Here is a 21,293-nt window from a genome sequence, read left to right on the forward strand (position 1 = left end):
TTCATCAAAAATTTATTTAATCTTCTGCGTCCAGAGTTGATTTCCGCATAAGCTGAAATCAAAAACTACAAATTGCAGCTTCTTCAATTCGATGGTTGGGAGAAGCGCTTCGGGTTAGAAGCTAATTCTCAATGGTTTACCAAACACCACCAAGCAATCTCAAAAGCGCTTTTGAGATCAAAAGCAGTTTCAAAATCAATCCCAAACTAAGCTTTCGTGGGCTCAATAATCAAAATGTCATAAATTAAGGCTAATGCCAATCCGGCCCATCTCAGACCCAAATTGACTAATTTCCGACCGGCCCGTCCCATAGTTCTTCGCCGTTGATTTTGTTCCTAGCTGCCCTCTGCCCATTGGTATTGTCCCGTCACCGACTCCATTGTCCATCACATTAAGCAAAACCATCAAACAAAACTACGCCTACTGAGCCATAATTACCTCTCTTAGACCCCCCAATTCAAAATTCAACCCCCCATCACGACGAAGTAATTCACAAAACAGATGAAATGCCCTCCTATCCATTCGGAGTTCATTAATACATGTTGTATCACTTGAATTTATAAACTTATCTAGAAGACTAAAACGAGTATCATGCCTAACAAATGTTCGATCACTTAAAACCTTTCTTTTCTTCTAAGATCTATGCACCACAACACATAAATACAAAAACATCATTGCGCCCATGATTTATTTTTGTACATGCAGCTGCCTTACCAACAAAAACATCCAAATTTTTCTTCTATCATCATCTAATCATTAAAAACATGCCAAGAAGAAAAGAAAAGAAAATAAGTATGTGACAGAAAAATTTAGAAATGACTATGAAACTTTCATAAAAACTACAGCAACAAAAACACATAAGGTGACTATTCTCACACACACACACATATAAATATATATATATATATATATATATATATATATAGAGAGAGAGAGAGAGAGAGAGAGAGATACACCACTAGAAGCCATGATAACTCTGCACACATACAAAGAAGCATTTCATATCAAAATAGTAAAATATCAAGAAGTTGGGCGATATGGAAAAATATCAAGAAGTTGTGAAATGACAGAGATCATAGAATTGGATGAACCTAAGTCAAGCACTTGATCATGGTAAATAAAAATCAACCAGTACCAACCATTGATAGCCTTCAAAAACTTGCAAACAAACAAAACAAAAGTCTAGATATGCCTTAATTAATGGGATCCAGTAGTCTAATAGATGCTCTCTTCTACAAGTAATATTCTTGGTATATCTCATTTAAGCAAAACTGAGATAAACAGAAAATAATGGATGATAATGATACATGCATGCTAAAGTGAAAACTTACAACTGTCCAGGCATGAAAAATACATACAAACTACTTCATGACATCCATTCTCGATGAATTAATCATATACATACAAACCAAATCTCAATTAATCAAAAATTCATAATACCCATGAATTAAACTTACAATCCTAGATAAAAGGAGAAGAAAACCCATCAAATTAGAGAGAAAGATCCATTACACATGACTGAAGTTGAATCTCCTAAAGAAAATAGCAGCTACAGATAGAGAACCCATCAAACAAGAGTTAAAATCGAAGAGAAATTTACCGGATAATTGAGACGGAGTAGAATGAGATCGGAGAAGGTTGGAGACGGTCGGAAGCAGTCAAAAATGGCCGCAAATTGCCCGATAATTGGGACGGAGCAGGTTAGCAAGATGAAGTTCTTGAGTGTTTTGCGTGGTCGGGATGAGTTGAGAGAGAGAAATCAGAAGGTGGATTTGTTTTATGATACCATTCTAAATGGATTTGTTATCCATCTCTGATAGGACACAAGATTTCCGGCCTATATCTGGGCCTCCAAACATGACTAGTGGTCAGATTTGACTTTTATTTTCCTATCTGGTCCTTAATTAAACACGGCCAAAGTGTAGGAAGTGTATAGATCCATTTTTAAATGCATGCCAATGCCAAACAGGGATTCCGGCCCATCTCAGACCCAAATTGACTAATGCCGCGTTAATTTCCCGGACAATTCCCACCTGCCCAGCGGCGCTTCCAGAAGGTGGAGAATCGTCCCGAGAATCAAGATTACCTATGTATCCCTAAAATCTTTTGTAGTTCGCCGCTGATTTTGTTCCTAGCTGCCCTCTGCCCATTGGTATTGTCCCGTCACCGACTCCATTGTCCATCACATTAAGCAAAACCATCAAACAAAACTACGCCTACAGGGCCATAATTACATCTCTTAGACCCCCCAATTCAAAATTCAAAGTCACCTCCTTTATAAATACCCCATCTTCTTCTTACTCCCACCAAAACAAAACAGATCGCAGAACCCAGAAGGATTTACCATTTTTCATTTTCGTGGGTTCCAATCAGATAAAGGGTTTTCGGAGATTTGATGGTGGGGGAGAAGAGTAAAGGAAAGCGATGGGGTTGGGTGGTGGGAGCTGTGATCGCTCTGTTGGTTGCTGTGGCTTTGAGCTCTGCACCCAAAATTGCTCTCTTTGGTTCCTCCAACAAGCCTTGTAATTGTACTCAGGTATGGTCTTGTTACATTGTTGAATTGGGTTTTGTTTCAGAATTGTGTTAAAAGAGTCAGTGCATTGTTTAGACAGATGCGAAAGGTTCTTAATTTATGACAAGAGATGGTGGAATGTGTAATATGGGAGTTGGGGGTTGATAAAGTTTTGATCTTTTTTGTGTTTGTGTGTGTAGGGTGCCAATAAGTATAGTGGGATAGTGGAGGATTGTTGTTGTGATTATGAGACTGTGGACCGGCTTAACAAGGAAGTTCTGCACCCCTCGCTACAAGAGCTTGTTAAAACTCCGTTTTTTCGGTATTTCAAGGTGAGATGATCTATATGAATGTGCTAGATTTGAATCTATTTTGGATAAGTGATATTTTTGATGATATGTGCGAGTGCTGAATGTTGTGAAACTGATGTTTCGAAATGCTATGATTGTATTTAGGTTAAGTTATGGTGTGACTGCCCTTTCTGGCCTGATGATGGTATGTGCCGGCTGAGAGATTGCAGTGTATGCGAATGTCCAGATAGTGAATTCCCCGAATCGTTTAAGAAACCCAACCATGGCCTTCCTGGGGATAATCCTATCTGTCAAGAAGGAAAGCCTGAGGCTGCTGTTGACCGTACGCTAGATAGAAAAGCTTTCAGAGGCTGGACAGAAATAGACAATCCCTGGACAAATGACGATGAGACTGACAACGGTGTGTGTCCTTGCTTTTACTGCTCGACTCAACTGTTCTGTTTGTAATTTACTTATTATGTTAGCAATTCCATGCCTTTGCTTCCAGTTACTTGTATCTCCTTTGAAAAGTTTAGTCTGTCATATGCAAGCATGAATGCTGATACTATAGTGTGAGCATCATTTTAAAAATTTAAAATAGTTTGTTCAACTTGCATAAATTAATAGCGGATTTAAATGCAGCTGAGATGACGTATGTGAATCTTCAACTAAATCCTGAGCGATACACTGGCTACACTGGTCCATCTGCTAGAAGGATATGGGATGCTGTCTATGCAGAGAACTGCCCCAAGTGTAAGCTTTCTCCCTCCCCCTCTCTCTGAGGTAGTGACAATGTATGGTTGTGTAGGTTACTCGTTTAAGGTAGTGAGACTTGCAATACCTGGTTATTTTAATATTATATATATACTTATCTTTTCCATTAGGGAGCAGAATCATTTGTCAAGTTCCGAGTTTCATAGTTCCTAGTCAAAATGCTTTCATGTTCTTACTAAATCATCTAGTGGGCTAAAACTGAATTTAAAAAGTCAACAATTCATTCTTTGAGAAATATTTCAGTTTTGTAGATATCATTCACGTTTGGGGCAGTTACAGTTACATTTCACTATATGCATTGCAAGATGCCCGTAAACTGGTAGTATTTATTGCAAGAATATTTTGTTCATTTCTCATGTCTTCTCCAGATCCATCTGAAGAGTTATGCTATGAGGAAAGAATTATGTACAAGTTGATATCTGGTCTTCATTCATCAATTTCAGTCCACATAGCGTCAGATTATTTACTTGATGAAACTACACAGACGGTACAAATTCTGATCCTTCATTCTGTTTTTATACTTCTCTTTTACTTTGTGTAAAGTTTGCAGGGGTGGAAAGTTATGTGCTTCATACATGCTCCATGATCATTTATTTTATAGCCACAGATCTTGATAGGAAATATCAATGGCTCAGCCCTCTTTGTGATGCCTAATATGTTAGCACATGCGACTTCCTATTGTAAAGATGGCTTAAAAAAAAAAGAAAAAAAGAGGGGGGCTACTATAACGAGGGCCAAGGACATTGCTAAGATTTTGTTCCTACTACAAAGAGATCAGGATCCTAACCATCAACGCCCTAATCTTAGAAATGAGTTACTTTAACAAATTGACAATAATTTTTTTCATCATGCACCACTATTATCTTTCTCAAGACTTACAATTATGTGCATATTGATGTAATTAAAGATCTGATACATTTTTTCTTTTATATTTCAATTTCAGTGGGGCCAAAATCTCTCATTGATGTATGATCGGGTCCTAAGATACCCTGATCGTGTCAGAAACTTGTACTTCACATATCTCTTCGTTCTTCGAGCTGTGACAAAGGTGAGTCTAGGCCTGGGTTACGTTGTGTTTATTAGGAGGCATACTGAAACTTACTGACAATAGTTTACACTTTAGGGAATAAGTATTACTTCATGATATTGCTGATCTTGCTGGGATATTAATTGGAGCTTGCTCAAATGTATTTAGGCAGCAGATTACTTGGAACATGCTGAATATGACACCGGTAATCATACTGAAGATCTGAAGACACAATCCCTGACAAAACAGCTACTCTATAATCCCAAATTACAAGCTGCATGCCCAATCCCATTTGATGAAGCTAAATTGTGGAAAGGCCAGAGTGGTCCTGAACTGAAGCAGAAAATACAGAAACAGTTCAGAAACATTAGGTATTTCTGGAAACCCCAGTTTTGGCTAGTTTGTAATCTAGGAATTTTTTAAAGCTTTTTAGGGTAATGTCTTATAATATATTTGTATAATTCTTAAAGTTAATTCTGAGCTTCAGTCTTAGTTCCCTCTCACATTAGATTGCAGACTACTCATTTCTGCAGATGCTGCTAAACAATGACTTTCACTCATAGTTTCTTTCTGTGAAATTTATTTAACAATTTGTATTGTCATTGCAGTGCATTGATGGATTGTGTAGGATGTGAGAAATGTCGGCTGTGGGGGAAGCTTCAGGTCCTTGGTCTTGGCACTGCACTTAAAATCCTCTTCTCTGTTGATGGTCAACCAAACTCCCATCAGAATGTAAGCATTTTATATAAAGCTATTTCACACTTACACAGCACTTACTCTAAGAAACATGCTTTCTGCTAATGAGCCACCTAGAGACTTTGACCTTTGATTTATAAGCCATCTACATAACCTAAAAAAAGCAAAAAATAGTTGCCCCAAATTTGAAACAATTTTTAGACATTGCATATGGTTCCCATTGTGAAACTACATTTGTTTCCTTTTGATTTATCTTATATGGCTCTAAACTACACTAGTGATGGAACAATCAGCAAACCATGTAGACATCATTTCCTACTTCAATAAAATGCTTTGGCCTGTACAAACTTCTCATCAATAGTAACGGAATTTTATCCGAGTAATTCATGCTTCCATGGATCGATGCTCCAAGGAAATTCTCATGAGTCATGACATAAGGAATGTTGTTGTGCTGACCGTTTTTTTTGCTAACTAATGCATCACCCATCCATGTGCTGCTACTCGCTAGTCATATGCGATTACTCGAGGGTCCAACATACTTTCTATTTCAAGTTTTTAATTGAAGTTTATTTTTATTGGCCTTCAGCTGCAGTTGCAACGGAATGAAGTGATTGCCTTGATGAACCTGCTCAATCGACTCTCAGAATCCGTCAAGTTTGTTCATGAAATGGGACCTTCAGCTGAAATAGAAGCGCAGGGGTCTGCACCCACTTCCACAAATTGCCCGTTGCAAAGGATGTGGGCATCATTGTTCAATAGACCTCCTCCAAATTGCCCGCTGAAGCGGATGTGGAAATCGATATCTGACAAGCCTCCTCCAAATTGCCCGCTACAGCGGATGTGGAAATCGATATCTGACAAGCCTCCTCCAAGTTGCCCATTGCAGAGGATTTGGGCATCAATAAACGGATGACCTTATTTGCAGGTAAGGAGGAACTATGGGTGGTGAACTGGTGATGCCTCAAAACATCACCAAATAGACTTAGACATGGCCCCCATGAAGAGACATAGACATGTAACAAGTAGAATGAAAAGATACTAGTGTACAACCCCTCAAATATGTGAACAGTGTGCAAGACCTCACTCATGTGAGGTGTAAATTTCACCTTTTGAAAATTTTGAAATGTAACCAACATTGAGCTTTTTCCGTTTCATTTACATTAAACTATTTAACCTGTCATGGGTGTTGCTGAAAATGATGGTTAAAGTCGGTGGCTGAGGAATTCAAAACAATGGATTTGTAAAAGTCCGATTCAGTGTTGATTCTTATGGCTCATTGTAAGCCTTGTGATAGGGTTTTCTGGGTGATCAAGAAGCCAAGCACCAGCTGAATTTGGCTTTACTGGTTTGGATGTGTTCAAAATTGTTTGTTTTGCACCTGCAAACTCATTTTTCAGTCGGAAAAGTTGAGCCGACAGCACGCAAGTAAGAAACAATATTTTGAATCCCAGGTGCTTTACTATAGGTCATCAAACTGCTAGTGCTAATACAAAATCATTAACAATCGAAGGGCATCACAACAGCTGCACAGAACATATAATATGAATCCCATAAGCGAAGCAAACCTACATGACTAGGCAAAAAGCAAGCTCCCTTGTGGTTTACCAAATTTTTACACATCGCTAGTTGTGCATCCATAACAGGGCACTTGCATCATTCTAAAATTTACTTAAAATACATTCACAGTTAACAAGATGAAGGTATTTCTGTCCCAATGTTGCACAGACAAACTGAAGTTGGGAACCACATAGGAAAGTTGCCAATTTGCCATGCAGATTTGAGAGAGTAAGCTGCAAAGGAACGATATCAGACTATTAGTGTCTAGCGTTCTTCTTTAGGCGCTTGGGGGGCCGCATTGCATCCTTCTTCAAATCCTCTGGAAGTTTCAGGTCAATAAGTGGCTGCAAGCATGTTTGAAATTCAAGAACAGTGAGAACCATCAAAGGCAAATCATCATTCTGTAAAGCCTAAAATCAGGAATCAATATATACAGCAGCAGAATCCTTGATGACAACGTAAACCAATGAAAATTTCAAGTGACAATAAACTAAATAAGTGGCCATTCAATTTAATTTTAACTCTAGTACCCACAACTGAATAGAACCATCTGACCGCTTTGTTGTATAACCATGAAACCATAACACAAAGAATCAGCCAGAAAGAATCATCAACAGTCCAAAATTAGCTCAGAGCAAACATCTGAGGGAAAAAAACCTGTATTCCTAGGGTCAAGTACTACTAGCAAGCTTCCAAAACATAGAAAAATCTGCATACAACACAATGACACATGTAAGATTTAGAAACACCGTAAACTTCTCCCTCTTTATATCTTATTCTCATCTCTTACACTGTGCCCTAGTGTTGGGACTATGTTTCATAAACAAGGTGGGGAATCACTTTCATCCCCACCCTCCAGTCCAGAATGGAAATAAACTGACAGTTAAACCAGCTCTACTTTGCTTTATTAACATTCTGTAGAAACCAAACTTAATGGACGAAACAGATCACTTGATCAGGAGTTAAAGCACGTATAATGTGAGATCATGCAGACATCTTTATCAATCGAGTAATATTAAGCAAAGGAAACGTAGAACAAGTATGAGAGCATGGCATCTGACCTCATCCCCTTTCCGTTGAAGCTCCAAAAGCTCTTGACAGTATGAAAGGCACTCAGCATGGTACATAGCAGCTAACTCTTTGATCAAGGACTTCCTTCTAATAATGCCAATCACTTCAAAAAATACAGACAAAGGTTAGAGTCATAGAAAGGTCACTATATGTCGCCCACAGAGAAAAAACTAAGAAGTCCTGCTTCTTATCATTAATTGGGTATGAAGATTAAAGTTTCAAGTCAGTTTGTATAACCACTCTATGCATGTTTCATCCTTAATCAAACCCAATTTATCTGAGAGTCAAATTACAGTGATATAGATCTAGCCAAAAAGTTAACATCAATCATGCAAAAAAAAAAAAAAAGAAGTTCATCTTCTGCTTCCTATCTCACACAGACAAATACTCCAATACACCTTTAGCCATAATACAATTTTGATTACTGACCGCAACAATGAACACGAACTCGAGCCTGAGAAAAAAATTGAAAGAGAACCACAACATACAAGGTTAGCATTTGCAATTTGGAATCCCTTGCAAGCTTACAATTACTCACCTATCCCAAGTCTCCCTTTATCGTTTTAACCATTAGATTTTCACAATGTGATAAATTTCCTATTTAAAAAGTCAAGTAATTGACAAACCCTATAATATATCTGACCCCAAATCATTACAAATCAATCTCAATTGTGAAAAATTTCACATCTTTCGACAAACCCAGAAACAAAAACATCAGGTCAAACAGAATCACAGTCCTAAATTCAATAAAGAAGAGAAAGAGAGAGAGTTACTTCGGCTGGGATCGAATGGGGGAGCAGGAACAGGAGGATCATCGATTTGAGTGGAGGGTGGTTGCTCATCAGAAGGAGGAGCTGCTTCTTCTACTTCTGGTTCTGGTTCTTCTTGTTGGGATGGCTCTTCTTCTTTTTCTTCTTCTTCATCTTCTTCTTGACCCAAGTTTTGTTCTTGTTGCGTTTTTTCCATGGTGGGCAAACAATGGGGTTTGGGAAGTAACCTTATTAAGGTTTCACAAGTTAGGACTTAGGAGGAATAAAAGGACAAAATTGTACGGCAACGGCACAACCCTACCGCAGGAGCAGGAGCAGGAGCAGCAGCCTACTTGGGATTTTTTGGGTATTCTTGTTGTTCTGCTCCCATGCTTGCTTGGTTTTAGCTATGCTAAATTGCTAATACTTTTCTGCTCCACGACTCAGACTCATACACCCGCAAATTTTAAGTGGAGAGACGAAAAATAAATAGAAATTATCTGTTTTTTTTTTTTAATCATAGTTTTCTGAATCCAATATTACCCGAGCTAACAATAAAATAGACCTTTTTTAATAAATAAATATCACAATTTACCAACCCAAAATTTACAATTTGACAATTTTATTGATACAAATTTAAACTCAAATCCAATATACTTATCAAACATGTGACTCGCAACAATGTACCTAACTGCTGTATGAAGTATGAACAATGGAACAAGTCGTGTAAAGTAATATTTGATGGTTGATTTAAACGATATAAGATGCATGAATACAACCTACCTGATATAAGAATAGAGGCGTTATACGAATTTATTGCGTATCGAAAAAGTTGATTCGCAAATCATAGAATATTAAACGAGTCTTTTATGTGTTCACATGTAAATGACATGTTTTTTAATCATGCATGTTCAACTCGTTTTATTTTGTGTGCATTTCGAGCGATATTATTGGATAATATCGAAATTGACAATCCTAAACAAGTAAACAATTTATTGGTCTAAAAGAATAAAGTTTTTTTTTTTCAATTGAGTCTAAAAGAAGGAATTAAGTTGCATATCGAATAGGGTTGGACTTGAGTCAGCCAATGGACCATATAGTGGTGAAAGCCCATAACATTATGATTAATAATAGACAAGACCGTTAGATGTTTAGATAAGCATGAGTGGATAATTTCAACCAAAATGAAAATCTTATGGTATTCATAATCATGATTTATCATTTATGAACATGTAAGGCTCATGTTTGACAAATTCGGTTCGTCCATTGATTTGATCCAGTTCGGTACTTTAACGATTAACAATTTGGAAGAAAATTTTTAAAAGTGATATATTCATACATACCTAAACATGTAACAATTGATTAGAAAGTCCTTATTTTATAAGTCCTGATTAGGGCTCTAGTGTGGTATATTCATTTTCTGGATTTTATATTTAGCAAATAACCATGGGCTTTTTGGTCATTTAAAAATTTAAATTTCTTAGTAAAACCCTTGTCTTCAACCTTTTGACCATAAACCCTGAGAAACACAGCAGCAACCAAACCAAATCTCCCCGCCACCACCACCATGAGTCTAATCGCCGGCTCCTACGAGAAATTCTTATGGGGCTTCAAGCTCAAACCCCAAAACACCGACCCTAATTCCAAAACACTAACCCTAATCCCCCTCTTCTCCTACCCCTCCCACCTCTCCGCCATTACCTCCGTCGCCACCGCCGGCCCCGCCGCCGCCTCCGGAGGCTCCGACGACACCATCCAGCTCTACGACCTCTCCCACGCCACCTCCGTCGGCTCCCTCAACGACCACGCCGCCACCGTCACCGCCCTCTCCTTCTTCGCCCCTCCAAACCTCTCCGTCCCCCTCAACCTCGTCTCCGGCGACGCCGACGGCACCTTCTGCATCTACGAGGCCGACCCCTTCGTCCTCCTCAAGAGCCTCAAGCCGCACCGCAAGGCCATAAACGACTTGTCGTTGCACCCCTCCGGGAAGCTAGCTTTGACTGTGGGGAAAGATGAGTGCTTGGCGATGATTAACTTGGTGAGGGGGAGGAGGAGCTTTTATTGCAGGTTGGGGAAGGAGGCTAGCTTGGTGGACTTCAATGGGTCCGGGGATAAGTTCTATTTGGCTACTGAGGAGAAAGTGACTGTTCATGAGGCTGAGGATGCCAAATTGGTTTGCGAAATGGAGAATCCGAAAAGGGTTCTTTGTGCTGAGCCCGGTGAGGTTAGTGTTCGATTATTTGGTTTCGGTTTTTCAGAGTTGTAGTTTGCACTTATGCTTATTGAGTATTTGGTATCTGTAATTGAACCAAGTGTGTAGGGTATAGTTTGGTTGCAGGAATTGCTTCAGTTGCAAGTTTGTCTTTTCGGTGTAGAAGCATTTCACATTTTGTTGTAGACAAAAACTTACATTTGATAGAAGGGATTGCACCATTTGCATTTTCTGTTTTCACTCTACTTGCAGTTCACAGTTCTCTTTGTGCTATGATCTTTTTCAGACTGTGCAATTTATAATCTTTCTGGTTTAGCTTCCCTGAATTTTTTGAAGTTTGATTTTTGACAGAATGGACTTCTATTTACTGGTGGTGAGGATCGGGGTATTACAGCTTGGGACACAAACACTGGGAAGGTTGCATATCACATTGAGGATGCACATTCAACCCGCGTTAAAGGGATTGTGGTGTTGAAAAGCAGTTCTGGTGATGTAGACAATGAGGATCCGTATCTTGTAGCATCTGGGTCGTCGGATGGGGTTATACGGGTTTGGGATGTTCGTATGGCTGTCAAGGATAATAAGCCAAATCCCTTAGCTGAGGCTAATACAAAATCAAGGCTTACTTGTCTTGCCGGATCGTCTCTTAAATGTATGATTTGTGCTTGTGTTTCATATGCTTGTTGTCATATTCGCCACATAATATGTTGTTTGTTTCTAGGTTATCTCTCTTTTGTTATATTGTGTGGTAGCTTGCATTTTTAATTAAGAATGGTATTTTTACCCCTTGTGATGATTTGTGAATGTCTTCTGTTAGAGTGTCATTTTCTTCCATCACTCCCTTGGTTGTTGCTACAACTACAGGCTTTGAATGGCAGGATTCTTCTAGCATGACTGAATTACCATAGAAATTGATAGTAAATATGGTCTAGAACTACACAATGTGGGTTCTGGATGAAACTGTTGTGCCTTTGAATTTGTTGTCACTGTAAACGTAATATGGTCTCTCATAAACACATCATTTATGATTCTACTGTACATGTTGCCTAAGACTAGCCATAGTATCATCATTAACCCATCTATTGTTAGGACAGTAGGCAAACAAGTTAATACAGGGTAAAAGTTCAAAACTGAACAAAAGATCGGTGTTATATATAAGCAATCTCTAAATCGGCAATATCTAGTGTTGTGTTAAGATGTGCCGATGTGGTGAGGTTAGTACTTGACTTGATATTCCAATATACCTATCTTGATGCTGCAATGAGATTGACGGATATAGGACTTTTTATGATTCTTATTGTTTTCTTATTTCTTCTTTATGATACTTATTGTCCTCTTTTTTTTCTCCCCCATGCAGCTTTCAAACAACCACAGGTTGGAAAAAGAGTTCAGAAAGAAAAGCATGATGCAGCAAAAGATGGCAAATAAGTTTATAACCATATCGTACGGCTAACCCTTCAAAATGGCTTGAGAATTTGTAGAGGCTTTATTTTGTGTGTGCCTATGTGGTTGTTGGCATTGCCAATAAACCTTAAACTGATATTTGTTACCCGAAGGGGCTGTGTTGTTTCAACATATCAATTTTGTCATAAAACTTGTTTGTATCAGTATCAGTATCAATGTTAAAAGTATTTATCGTCTTTCTCAAGTTTCTTTTTAGAATGTCTGGTATGAGGTTCATTTCTGTAAACGTGATCACCCTCCACCCTCAAAGATATACATTAGTTCAGACTATTAAAGTACGAAGTTCTCTTTATGTAAACAAGCTATACAGACAAAATATGTGCTCTGAAATGAACCATTTATACTGGAGAACAGAATTCAGAATCTTTTGTTTGAAAATTGATACCCGAAATGCTCCTCAAATGAACAAAATGAGCATTTATGGAGGTATTTCTATACATTTATATGTATATTTGCTTCCTTGCTTTCTAACTCCAGGTTTCTTAACATGGCATATATTCCATCGGATCTTGGATGAGATTGATCCGCTACTCGGAACTCATGTCGACGTCCATTTATCTCTACCCAGCTACAACCTGGGGTTTTCTTCAGTCCCATATCCCTAAGCGATCTCCTGATCTTAGCAACTTCATCCCACTTCCCAGCTGCAGCCTTTATATTGGCAAGCAATATAAGATTTCCAGCATTGTTTGGTTCAATAGTTATAAGCTTCTCAGCAGCAAAATCTGCAACTCCTGTGTCTGAATGCAGCTTACAAGCACTCAATAAAGGGCCCCAAACCCGAGCATCGGGTTTGAGAGGCATAGATTTTATGAGTTCACTTGCTTCATTGACTTGCCCGGCACGCCCTAGTAGATCCGCCATACAACCATAGTGTTCCTGGCTTGGTTTGTAACCATATATATCAATCATCTCCTTGAAACAATTCTTCCCTTCTTGAACAAGACCAGCATTTACACAGGCCGTCAGTAGTCCTAGAAAGGTTACTTGATCTGGTTTGATACTCAATTCCTTCATTTGGTTGTACAGTTCGAAAGATCCATACCAGTCCCCATGTTTCGCATATGCACCAATCATAGAATTCCATGTGATTACATCTTTTTCATTGATGTTCTCTTCATCAAAAAGCTTCCGGGCCATCTCTATGCATCCACATTTTGCATAGCTGACTAGAAATGCTGTATTAACAGATGAAAGCGAGTTAAGGCTAAGTTTCATCGAGTAGCCATGGAAGTATTTTACATTCTCCAGTGCTCCTAGACTCACACAAGCAGGCAAGATATTGATGACTGTAATGAAATCAACTCTGACTCCATCACATTTCATCTCTGAAAAGAGAGTAAGAGCCTCGAGAGACTGATCATGAGTCACATATCCTTTGATCATTGCACTCCACGAAACCACAGTCTTGTCTGTCACCAGGTCAAAAACCTTTCTTGCATAACTGAGACGATTGCATTCACAGTACATGTCAATAAGAGAATTATGAACCGACACTTGATAATCCGAACCATTTCTTATCACATGAGCATGCATTTGTCTCCCCAACTCAGTAGCTCTTAACCTTGCAATCGAAGAAATTGCAGGGATTGCAGTAAACAAATCGGCTCCAACCCCTGATCTTCCCATGAACCTCAACAGCTCCAGTGATTCCTTAGGTTTCCCATTTCGCGAATAGCCCGATATCATTATATTCCAAACAACACAATCCCTCTCAGGCATTTCATCAAACACCAACTCCGCACTGTCCAACTCACCCAACTTGGCATACATAGACAACAATGCAGTATTCACAGACAAATCCCCACACAAATTGGTCACAACAGCCACACAATGCACAGCCCTTCCCGCCTTCAACGAGTTCAAATCCACACTCAACCTCAACCAGTTAACCACAGTAACCGAATCAAATCTATAAAGAGGCATTTCATCAAACACCTTACCTTCATTTTCAAAATCACCATAATTTCTATACATATCAATCAAAGCATAACCCAATATATGACACGAATCAAAACCCAGCTTCACCACATGCCCATGAACCCTGGCTCCAATTCGAGCATCCGAAAAGCGAGAACACGACCTCAGCACAGAAGGGTATGTATCCCCATCTGGGTACATACCCTTCATCACCATTTCATCGTAAACCAAAAGGGTGCTCTCGAATTCACCTGAATTTGACAAGGTTCTCAAGATTGGGGTGTAATGGAGCGGAGTCGGGTCGGCGATGGAGTTGAGGACTTGGCGGGAGAGAGAGGGGAGGCCGAGGTCGGCATAGCGGTGGATGAGTTGGGAGGAGAGATATGGGTCTTGGTGGAGGCCGTGAAGGATGTACCTTGCGTGGAGTTGGTGGAGGGTTTTGGGTTGTGTGCAGAGGTTTAAGAGAGATGGGAGTGTGCTCAAGGCTCGTCTGGTTTTGGTGGCGGGAAAGTGTAGGGATTTGAGAAGCATGTTAGGCAGAAATGCGGTGAGGCCGAATCAACATTTTTTGGTCACGAAAAGATTGATGCTTCAGAATTGAACGAACTTATGGAATTGTGGTTTTAACTGCAAAAATCTTAGAAAAACAATTTAGGAATGTGGCCAATCGAAAAACTGAAGAGAAAAAAAATATATAAATTTTCAATATACAACTTTTATACTTTATTACATTTTAATATTCGAGTAATACTGTAAGACTTTTAACGATTATTAGTTATTTTGTCATTCTATTTTTTGTTGTTGCTTGTGGTTCCCACCTTCACGAAAAAATTTAGAGTGCGGTCGCCGTGAATGTGGCACGGTGTACCAGCCAATAAAAATCTTCTAAAATCTAATGTCATGTCGTCCTTATGCGTGTATTGAAGAAACTGCTCCACCTCCACAGCTATTTTCTTTCCACCACCTACAATCAACGCTATTGTCTTGCTTATGAGTTATTTGATATCTTTTTTAGGGCGTCGTCATCGTTTAGTAGATCTAATTGCACAGAGTGTTAGTTATCGTTGATGCAAATTTTCATAAAATATGATTCTTCCAAAGACAAAGTAAATTTCGAAGTTTACTAGGTAATAAGCCCTTTAAAAATATTTTGTGTGTCAGGATTAACCCATTGAAAAAGATTTTTTTTTTTAAATAATAATTGAAAATAAAAAGAAAATGAAGATTTGGTTGTTGGAAAGGAAGAAGAAGAAGAATAATAATAATAATGACGAAAGAAGGGAATGTGATACTAAACGGAGTTCCTCCGTCAAGTGTGGAGTTGCTCTATCCCTCTCGGAAAAGCTAAGAATAATAAGAAAGATGAGACAGATTGGAGTTTGTCTCAGCCCCAAGTAATCTCTCTTCCCTCTCTCTATTTCTCTCCATTCCCACTACCAATCCACTCCCACAATCCTCACTTCCCAATTCATTTCCCAGGTAATCCCAGATCTCCCTTCTTTTCTGCAACAATCCTTCTCGTCTTTCCTGTATTTTTAGCTTCCAATTTGATTTCTTCACAGAACCCATCAGGGGTTTGGTCTCTGACAATGTAGGAACGTTAAAGATCGAAGCTTTTTATCTTTTGGTTGTGTGGGAAACAGAGAAAAACTAAAACCCTTTAGCTAATTCAGCTCTGTGTAGCACTTTAGATTACTCAGCAACCCAATTGCTTTGGTTGGTATGGTTTAGGTTTTCACAATGTTTTCATTTCTGTAATTGATTTGAAAGCTTGCACTATCCAATTGATAATTTTCAAGCTTTACTGGTAACTAAGCCAACTACAAGTGATGAATTTGAAGGGTTGTCTACTTGTCATTAGAAAATTGGATACTTGAACATATATCAACATAGAACAAAAGACGATAATTTGCAGCCCATTATTTCCTGAGAGTTAAACTTGGTACAGTATGGTGTACGTTTTTGCATTGTATACTGCTTATTATGAATTATAAAGATTTTCATATGGTTTTGAATGTCCCCAGGGTAAGTTTATGGTTTGAGAATTTGAGCTCATCTTTACTTTTGGGGTTGAATTTGATGGAAGTGGATGGAGGAAGAATCTTAAAAGTATCTAGTGGTGCTCAATCTATACCACGACATTCCAGAAAACATAAAGGTATGATTTCAATCTTTCCAGCATGTAACGTTGACTCGGTTGCATTCGGTTTTCTCCAAATTAATTAGGCTTTTAATCTTGATTTTTCTATTGTAGCTTTCTATCAATTTACTCAGCAGAGTCTCCCTGCTTGTAAACCTGTCCTCACACCAGCATGGGTGAGTTATTAGAACTGTAACCAACTTTTTTATGGTATATGATTCACTATCGACGTGAATTTTGTGATATTAAGTTATTAACTATCTCTTCTGCAGGTGATTACTACATTTTTATTGATGGGTGTCATTTTCATACCTATTGGGCTTATTACTCTTCATGCCTCTGAGAATGTATTATCCCCTCTCTGCTAAGCTATATTCATAATAGTTCTTGTTTGCCACCCATATGTTTAGTGAAGCATAAATCTCTGGTTAATTATTTGTTCGATATTTGATTTATAGGTTGTTGAAATAGTGGACCGATATGATACTGAATGTGTCCCAGAAGCATTCAGAAGCAATAAGGTGGCATATATCAAAGATAACTCGATTCCCAAAAACTGTTCACGGTACTTGAAGGTAACATTCTCTCTGTAGTTATCCAGATCTCTGTATGACATTCCTTGCAGCTGGTTGGATTTGTTGTCAGATTCACTTAGAGTTGTCACCATAAACTACATTCATCAATCCAATATCTAGATAATGACAATCACCCTATTTATGGATTAATTATACAGAACCTGAATGTTACGGTTCTAGAGGCAAGAACATAAATTTACACTTTGTCTGTAGTAAAACTGTGGAAGGGGACCTGGTTGGTAGGCATTATGAGAAAATCAAATCTAGGAAGGATGCATGCTGTAATTCCATACATCCTAGTGATTGCTTTGACTTTTGCTAGTGCTTATTATCCAATATGAGTCCGATGTCCTCTGATGCAAGGAACTGTTGATATATTTCTTGTAAGCTGTTGTTTCCATTAGTCTTCAAGTTTTTGTCCTATTTGGTGATCCATGGATTTGAAAGTTATTGATGGGAGGGGAAGGTAATATGCTACCAAACCTTTAAGTTACTTATTCAACTTGTTAAAATTGAAATCTTCCTTATTGCATGAATTCTATAAGCTTTTTCTTGTGGTCTGGTATGTGACTTGATTTAGAGGTTTTGATGTAGTTTGTGTGCTTTCCTATAACCCAAAAATTTCAATAGTGTGGTTTGTTTCTGTATGCATTTTGTGAACATTGCTTTGCGTAATTGCTTTTCAACTGAAACTTACCATACTAGTTCTTTTCCCCTGATCTTACTCAAGTTGACTCTAGATTTTACACATTTGTCTCTCTTTGAAGGTCTACAAGCATATGAAAGCTCCAATAAATATCTACTATCAGCTTGATAACTACTTTCAGAACCACAGACGGTGAGTCTTCTTTTGTATTCATGTTTACATACTGATGAGCCATCACTGACTCTGACTTACCCTCTACCTTTATGGGAGAAAGTCAATAATGTACCTGGTGTAAGAGTTTGGAGATAACAAGACTTATAACTGAAAGCCCTTTCTCTTCTTTTCTTATCCTTTTCAGTTCTCATGAAACTTTGGTTGCACCAAATGTTTAATAAGAATTGGTCCATTTTCTGTTAAACTTTTGCAAGAAAAGTTAACTTGGATGTTACTGAGTTCAATCTCAAACTAAGATGATTCCAAATTTTCAGGTATGTCAAAAGTAAAAATGATCGACAGCTTTTACATGGATTGGGGTACAATGACACAGGCTCCTGTAAACCTGAGGAGTCCAACAATGGTCTTCCAATTGTTCCTTGTGGTTTAATAGCATGGAGTTTGTTTAATGATACATATACTCTTATTCGTGGAAGATCAGAGTTAAAGGTCAACAGGAAGAACATAGCATGGAAGAGTGACCGTGATCACAAGTTTGGGAAGAGTGTATATCCCTTCAATTTTCAGAACGGCACCTTGATGGGTGGTGGAAAGCTACACCCAAGAATCCCTGTAAGTATTACAACTGTACAGAAATCTATTGAATTTTTCCTTTCTGCTCCTATACCCTTGAATATGATACCACCACATTTGTGCAAGTATAGTTCTTAATCTCTGAAATTTTCATGAACTGTTGGTGACTGCTACTTTGTTTTATTAGCTAAGTGATCAAGAAGATCTTATTGTATGGATGCGGACAGCTGCGCTCCCCAGTTTCCGTAAGTTGTATGGTAGAATTGAAGAGGATTTGAATGCAGATGATGTTGTGGTAGTCAATGTAACGAACAACTACAATACTTATAGTTTTGGAGGGAAAAAGAAGCTTATTCTTTCAACAACAGGCTGGTTAGGAGGAAAGAACAACTTCCTTGGGCTTGCCTGCACTTCTGTTGGTTCAAGTTCCATATTCATCTCTATTGTCTTCTTGCTGCTCCACATGAAAAATCCCAGGTACCACTTGCACATATATAGTTCAGTTTCACTCTCAATTGCATGCTTACTTTCATGATTTTTCATTTTTTCCTCATGAAGCATCGTCGTGAAACATATGTCTACCTCTGAATATTAAGAACTTTCTCTTTCTGGTTCAAACCTCTTAATATTACCAACTTCCTTTTTTTGGTCAGTTCCTTCAATTCTGCAAGTAGTTCTAGCTTTATTACCGGAATCCACTGATAAGTGTTGTGTTTTGTAGGATTCTATAATTGCTGAAATGGGTTACCTTCTCAAGTTTGCCCTGCTGGCTGTCAGACTCATTCGGTTAGTCTCATATTCATCTCTTTTTGCCAAGTCACTTGCCTTGGTTCTTTTCTTTGTATTAACATTTTGTTGATGCCTTGTACTGTGCACTTCTGCATATGGTTAATATTTATGTCACTTGTTGTTTTTGTTGTTGCCTTTTCCTCAATCTTCCGCCATATTCTTAATTTCAAATCTGGGTAAATTCTATTCATGAACTTCAGTACTTCACTGTTGTCTCCTTCTATTGCATTATTTGATTTAGTTATCTTTTCAGGCACTGTAGGGAAACAACTTTTTGGTACATCTTGGAACAACAAAAGCATGTCCAGTTGAAGAGGCGATGGTACTATATGCGTAGTTTGGATTGAGTGGACTAATGAAGTTATGTGACCTCCAGACAGATAGCACATGTACTGTAAAACGTCTGGGTAAATTGCAAAATGTACATGGAAAGAGTGAAAGGGGATCATTTTTTGTGAAATATGAAGAAGAAAAACAACATCCGAGCCCCAAGGTAGTTAGGTACGTGTTATACTTGCGATATAGCATTTCTTTGGTCACTAATGACTGATGTTTCGCTGTATTCTTGTACTATATATATATATATATATATATATATATATATATATATATATATATATATATATCATGAAAAGTTATTTTAGGTGCAAAGTTTGTAGTCAAGTGAGGTGAATGCTAAGCTTCTCCAGTATCCATTTTGACAGATTCAAGTTTTACATATTTTCATGTACTGGGGAGTTTACACATTGTATGTAACCCATTGGAAGGTGTTATTTTCCTGAGTTAAAATTAATGAAATGTTCTTTAGACATCAAATTATAACAAGAACTAATGCAAGTATCAAAAACTAATTGTCTAGTCAATGTATAGATAGTTGAATCAAGAAATCACATACACTGAAATCAATAGTAGGTTTATCGATAGGAAACTGTACAACGCTGTTGTGAAAGGTAAAATGAATTGGTTATCTTACTGATTTATTTTTAACAAGTACTGATTTATTTTTAACAAGTAATTGATTCCCGCCCGCCTAAATAAGTTCCATAAACTAGGAATTACTGTGTTAGCATTAAAGCCACCCGGTCCAAGTTATAGAATAGGGGATTAAGTGATGATCGAACCCACGAGGATTGGTAAATCCTTTCTTAACTAGGAAAAACTTAAAGGAAAACTATAAAAAGTATGCAAATGTACAATCACAAACAAAGGCTCACAAGTGAACCCAAGTTCATGGTGAGTGTGCAAAGTGGTGTGTAGTCATTTGATTTGATGTTGGGAATAGTTTCGATTCAAATTGAAACAACTAGACAAAGTAAAGTAAACTAAGCTAAGCCAAACAAGTTAATATCAAATGGATGAGAGTTAGAGCTTATGTTGTCCACCAAAGCCTCCCTTGCATGCAATGATGATCAAACTACAAATGATGCAATCCCAAATACCCATTTACCCTCTTAGCATCTGAGTAAAAGTACTAAGGCCTAAACTCCTTTGATTTTATCAATCCTAACCAGGTAAGTCTAGAATTAACTACCTAAGAACAAATCCTATTACCGGGTAAGTTTCAATTCATTGTTCCTAGATGCATAAAGATTAGAGTTTAAATAACCAAGCAAGCAAACCTATCCTAGGTCTAGGTGATTTAACTGACTACCGTCACATGCACACTTGGTGTGCTTTCATGCTCTTAATGTCTAGAGCTGACTAATCTCAAAACACTAATCATGAGATGACAAATGTGTTATACTTAAACTAGTCAAATTCAAATATAAGCATTTACTTTTGATTTAGCATGTGAAGGTGGTAATGGAAAATTGCATCAATATAGGATTCAATCAATATCATACAAGATTGGCTAGGGCTTTCAACCCTAACCCCAACAAATTCACTACTCACTTATACTAGATAAACAAACTTCAACATTCTAAGATACATCGAGAATAAAGAGTTAGGGAGCGTGACAATTGGTGATGCCAAAAGTGGTGGTGGAGATGGATCTCCAAGCTCATGAGGTGGTGGATGTCTCATTTTCCTTGCTCCAAGCTCCTGATGATGTGGGAATGGTGAAACTAAGAGGAGCTAGTAATGATTTGTGGTGATGGAGGGTTATGGAATTGGTGGGAAGAT

At 38.1% G+C, this 21,293-nt stretch overlaps 5 protein-coding genes across 6 annotated transcripts; 3 read left to right on the forward strand and 2 right to left on the reverse strand.

Annotated features, from left to right (window-relative positions):
• The first annotated feature begins 1,963 nt into the window (after positions 1-1,963).
• On the forward strand, positions 1,964-6,532 carry LOC112202826 (endoplasmic reticulum oxidoreductin-2). The gene is made up of 9 exons (XM_024343837.2): positions 1,964-2,536; positions 2,713-2,844; positions 2,968-3,223; positions 3,445-3,555; positions 3,945-4,063; positions 4,520-4,624; positions 4,772-4,974; positions 5,212-5,335; positions 5,886-6,532. Exons 1-9 carry the CDS (start codon positions 2,396-2,398, stop codon positions 6,210-6,212), a joined length of 1,518 nt encoding a protein of 505 aa, XP_024199605.1. The 5' UTR covers positions 1,964-2,395; the 3' UTR covers positions 6,213-6,532.
• Positions 6,533-6,777: 245 nt separating this feature from the next.
• On the reverse strand, positions 6,778-9,128 carry LOC112202828 (troponin T, slow skeletal muscle). The gene is made up of 3 exons (XM_024343841.2): positions 8,701-9,128; positions 7,918-8,030; positions 6,778-7,200 (listed from the first exon to the last, which is right to left on the reverse strand). The coding sequence occupies exons 1-3, from the start codon at positions 8,891-8,893 to the stop codon at positions 7,114-7,116; spliced, it is 393 nt and encodes a 130-aa protein (XP_024199609.1). The 5' UTR covers positions 8,894-9,128; the 3' UTR covers positions 6,778-7,113.
• A 1,073-nt stretch (positions 9,129-10,201) lies between these two features.
• On the forward strand, positions 10,202-12,536 carry LOC112165734 (p21-activated protein kinase-interacting protein 1-like). Its single transcript, XM_024302358.2, has 3 exons — positions 10,202-10,900; positions 11,240-11,540; positions 12,246-12,536. Exons 1-3 carry the CDS (start codon positions 10,244-10,246, stop codon positions 12,314-12,316), a joined length of 1,029 nt encoding a protein of 342 aa, XP_024158126.1. The 5' UTR covers positions 10,202-10,243; the 3' UTR covers positions 12,317-12,536.
• Positions 12,537-12,652: 116 nt separating this feature from the next.
• LOC112165732 (pentatricopeptide repeat-containing protein At1g08070, chloroplastic) lies at positions 12,653-14,922 on the reverse strand. The gene has a single exon (XM_024302354.2). It carries the CDS (start codon positions 14,801-14,803, stop codon positions 12,785-12,787), a length of 2,019 nt encoding a protein of 672 aa, XP_024158122.1. The 5' UTR covers positions 14,804-14,922; the 3' UTR covers positions 12,653-12,784.
• Positions 14,923-15,530: 608 nt separating this feature from the next.
• On the forward strand, positions 15,531-19,744 carry LOC112165733 (putative ALA-interacting subunit 2). 2 transcript variants are annotated; one of them, XM_024302356.2, is made up of 10 exons: positions 15,531-15,751; positions 16,297-16,430; positions 16,527-16,588; positions 16,685-16,759; positions 16,871-16,987; positions 17,755-17,825; positions 18,122-18,419; positions 18,568-18,857; positions 19,102-19,166; positions 19,423-19,744. In XM_024302356.2, the coding sequence occupies exons 2-9, from the start codon at positions 16,352-16,354 to the stop codon at positions 19,109-19,111; spliced, it is 1,002 nt and encodes a 333-aa protein (XP_024158124.1). In that variant the 5' UTR covers positions 15,531-15,751; positions 16,297-16,351; the 3' UTR covers positions 19,112-19,166; positions 19,423-19,744. The 2 variants fall into 2 exon arrangements, with proteins under 2 accessions (XP_024158124.1, XP_024158123.1); XM_024302355.2 differs by having other exon boundaries at positions 15,533-15,666.
• The last annotated feature ends 1,549 nt before the right edge of the window (positions 19,745-21,293 follow it).

This window comes from Rosa chinensis, chromosome 5 (assembly GCF_002994745.2).
Source record: "Rosa chinensis cultivar Old Blush chromosome 5, RchiOBHm-V2, whole genome shotgun sequence".
NCBI classification, from domain to species: Eukaryota; Viridiplantae; Streptophyta; class Magnoliopsida; order Rosales; family Rosaceae; genus Rosa; species Rosa chinensis.

Bases quoted from the DNA above. Each gene is read 5' to 3' on its own strand.
- LOC112202826 (XM_024343837.2), top strand. From the start codon at position 2,396: ATGGTGGGGGAGAAGAGTAAAGGAAAGCGATGGGGTTGGGTGGTGGGA. The intron at 2,537-2,712 runs GTATGGTCTTGT...TTGTGTGTGTAG, and splicing joins AGCCTTGTAATTGTACTCAG to GGTGCCAATAAGTATAGTGG. The intron at 3,224-3,444 runs GTGTGTGTCCTT...ATTTAAATGCAG, and splicing joins TGACGATGAGACTGACAACG to CTGAGATGACGTATGTGAAT.
- LOC112165733 (XM_024302355.2), top strand. From the start codon at position 15,635: ATGAGACAGATTGGAGTTTGTCTCAGCCCCAA. The intron at 16,988-17,754 runs GTAACATTCTCT...CTCTCTTTGAAG, and splicing joins ACTGTTCACGGTACTTGAAG to GTCTACAAGCATATGAAAGC. The intron at 18,420-18,567 runs GTAAGTATTACA...TTGTTTTATTAG, and splicing joins AGCTACACCCAAGAATCCCT to CTAAGTGATCAAGAAGATCT.
- LOC112165732 (XM_024302354.2), bottom strand. From the start codon at position 14,803: ATGCTTCTCAAATCCCTACACTTTCCCGCCACCAAAACCAGACGAGCC.
- LOC112165734 (XM_024302358.2), top strand. From the start codon at position 10,244: ATGAGTCTAATCGCCGGCTCCTACGAGAAATTCTTATGGGGCTTCAAG. The intron at 10,901-11,239 runs GTTAGTGTTCGA...GATTTTTGACAG, and splicing joins TTTGTGCTGAGCCCGGTGAG to AATGGACTTCTATTTACTGG. The intron at 11,541-12,245 runs GTATGATTTGTG...TCCCCCATGCAG, and splicing joins TGCCGGATCGTCTCTTAAAT to CTTTCAAACAACCACAGGTT.
- LOC112202828 (XM_024343841.2), bottom strand. From the start codon at position 8,893: ATGGAAAAAACGCAACAAGAACAAAACTTGGGTCAAGAAGAAGATGAA. The intron at 8,031-8,700 runs GTAACTCTCTCT...TATTTTTTGAAG, and splicing joins CCCATTCGATCCCAGCCGAA to TGATTGGCATTATTAGAAGG. The intron at 7,201-7,917 runs GTCAGATGCCAT...ACATGCTTGCAG, and splicing joins TTCAACGGAAAGGGGATGAG to CCACTTATTGACCTGAAACT.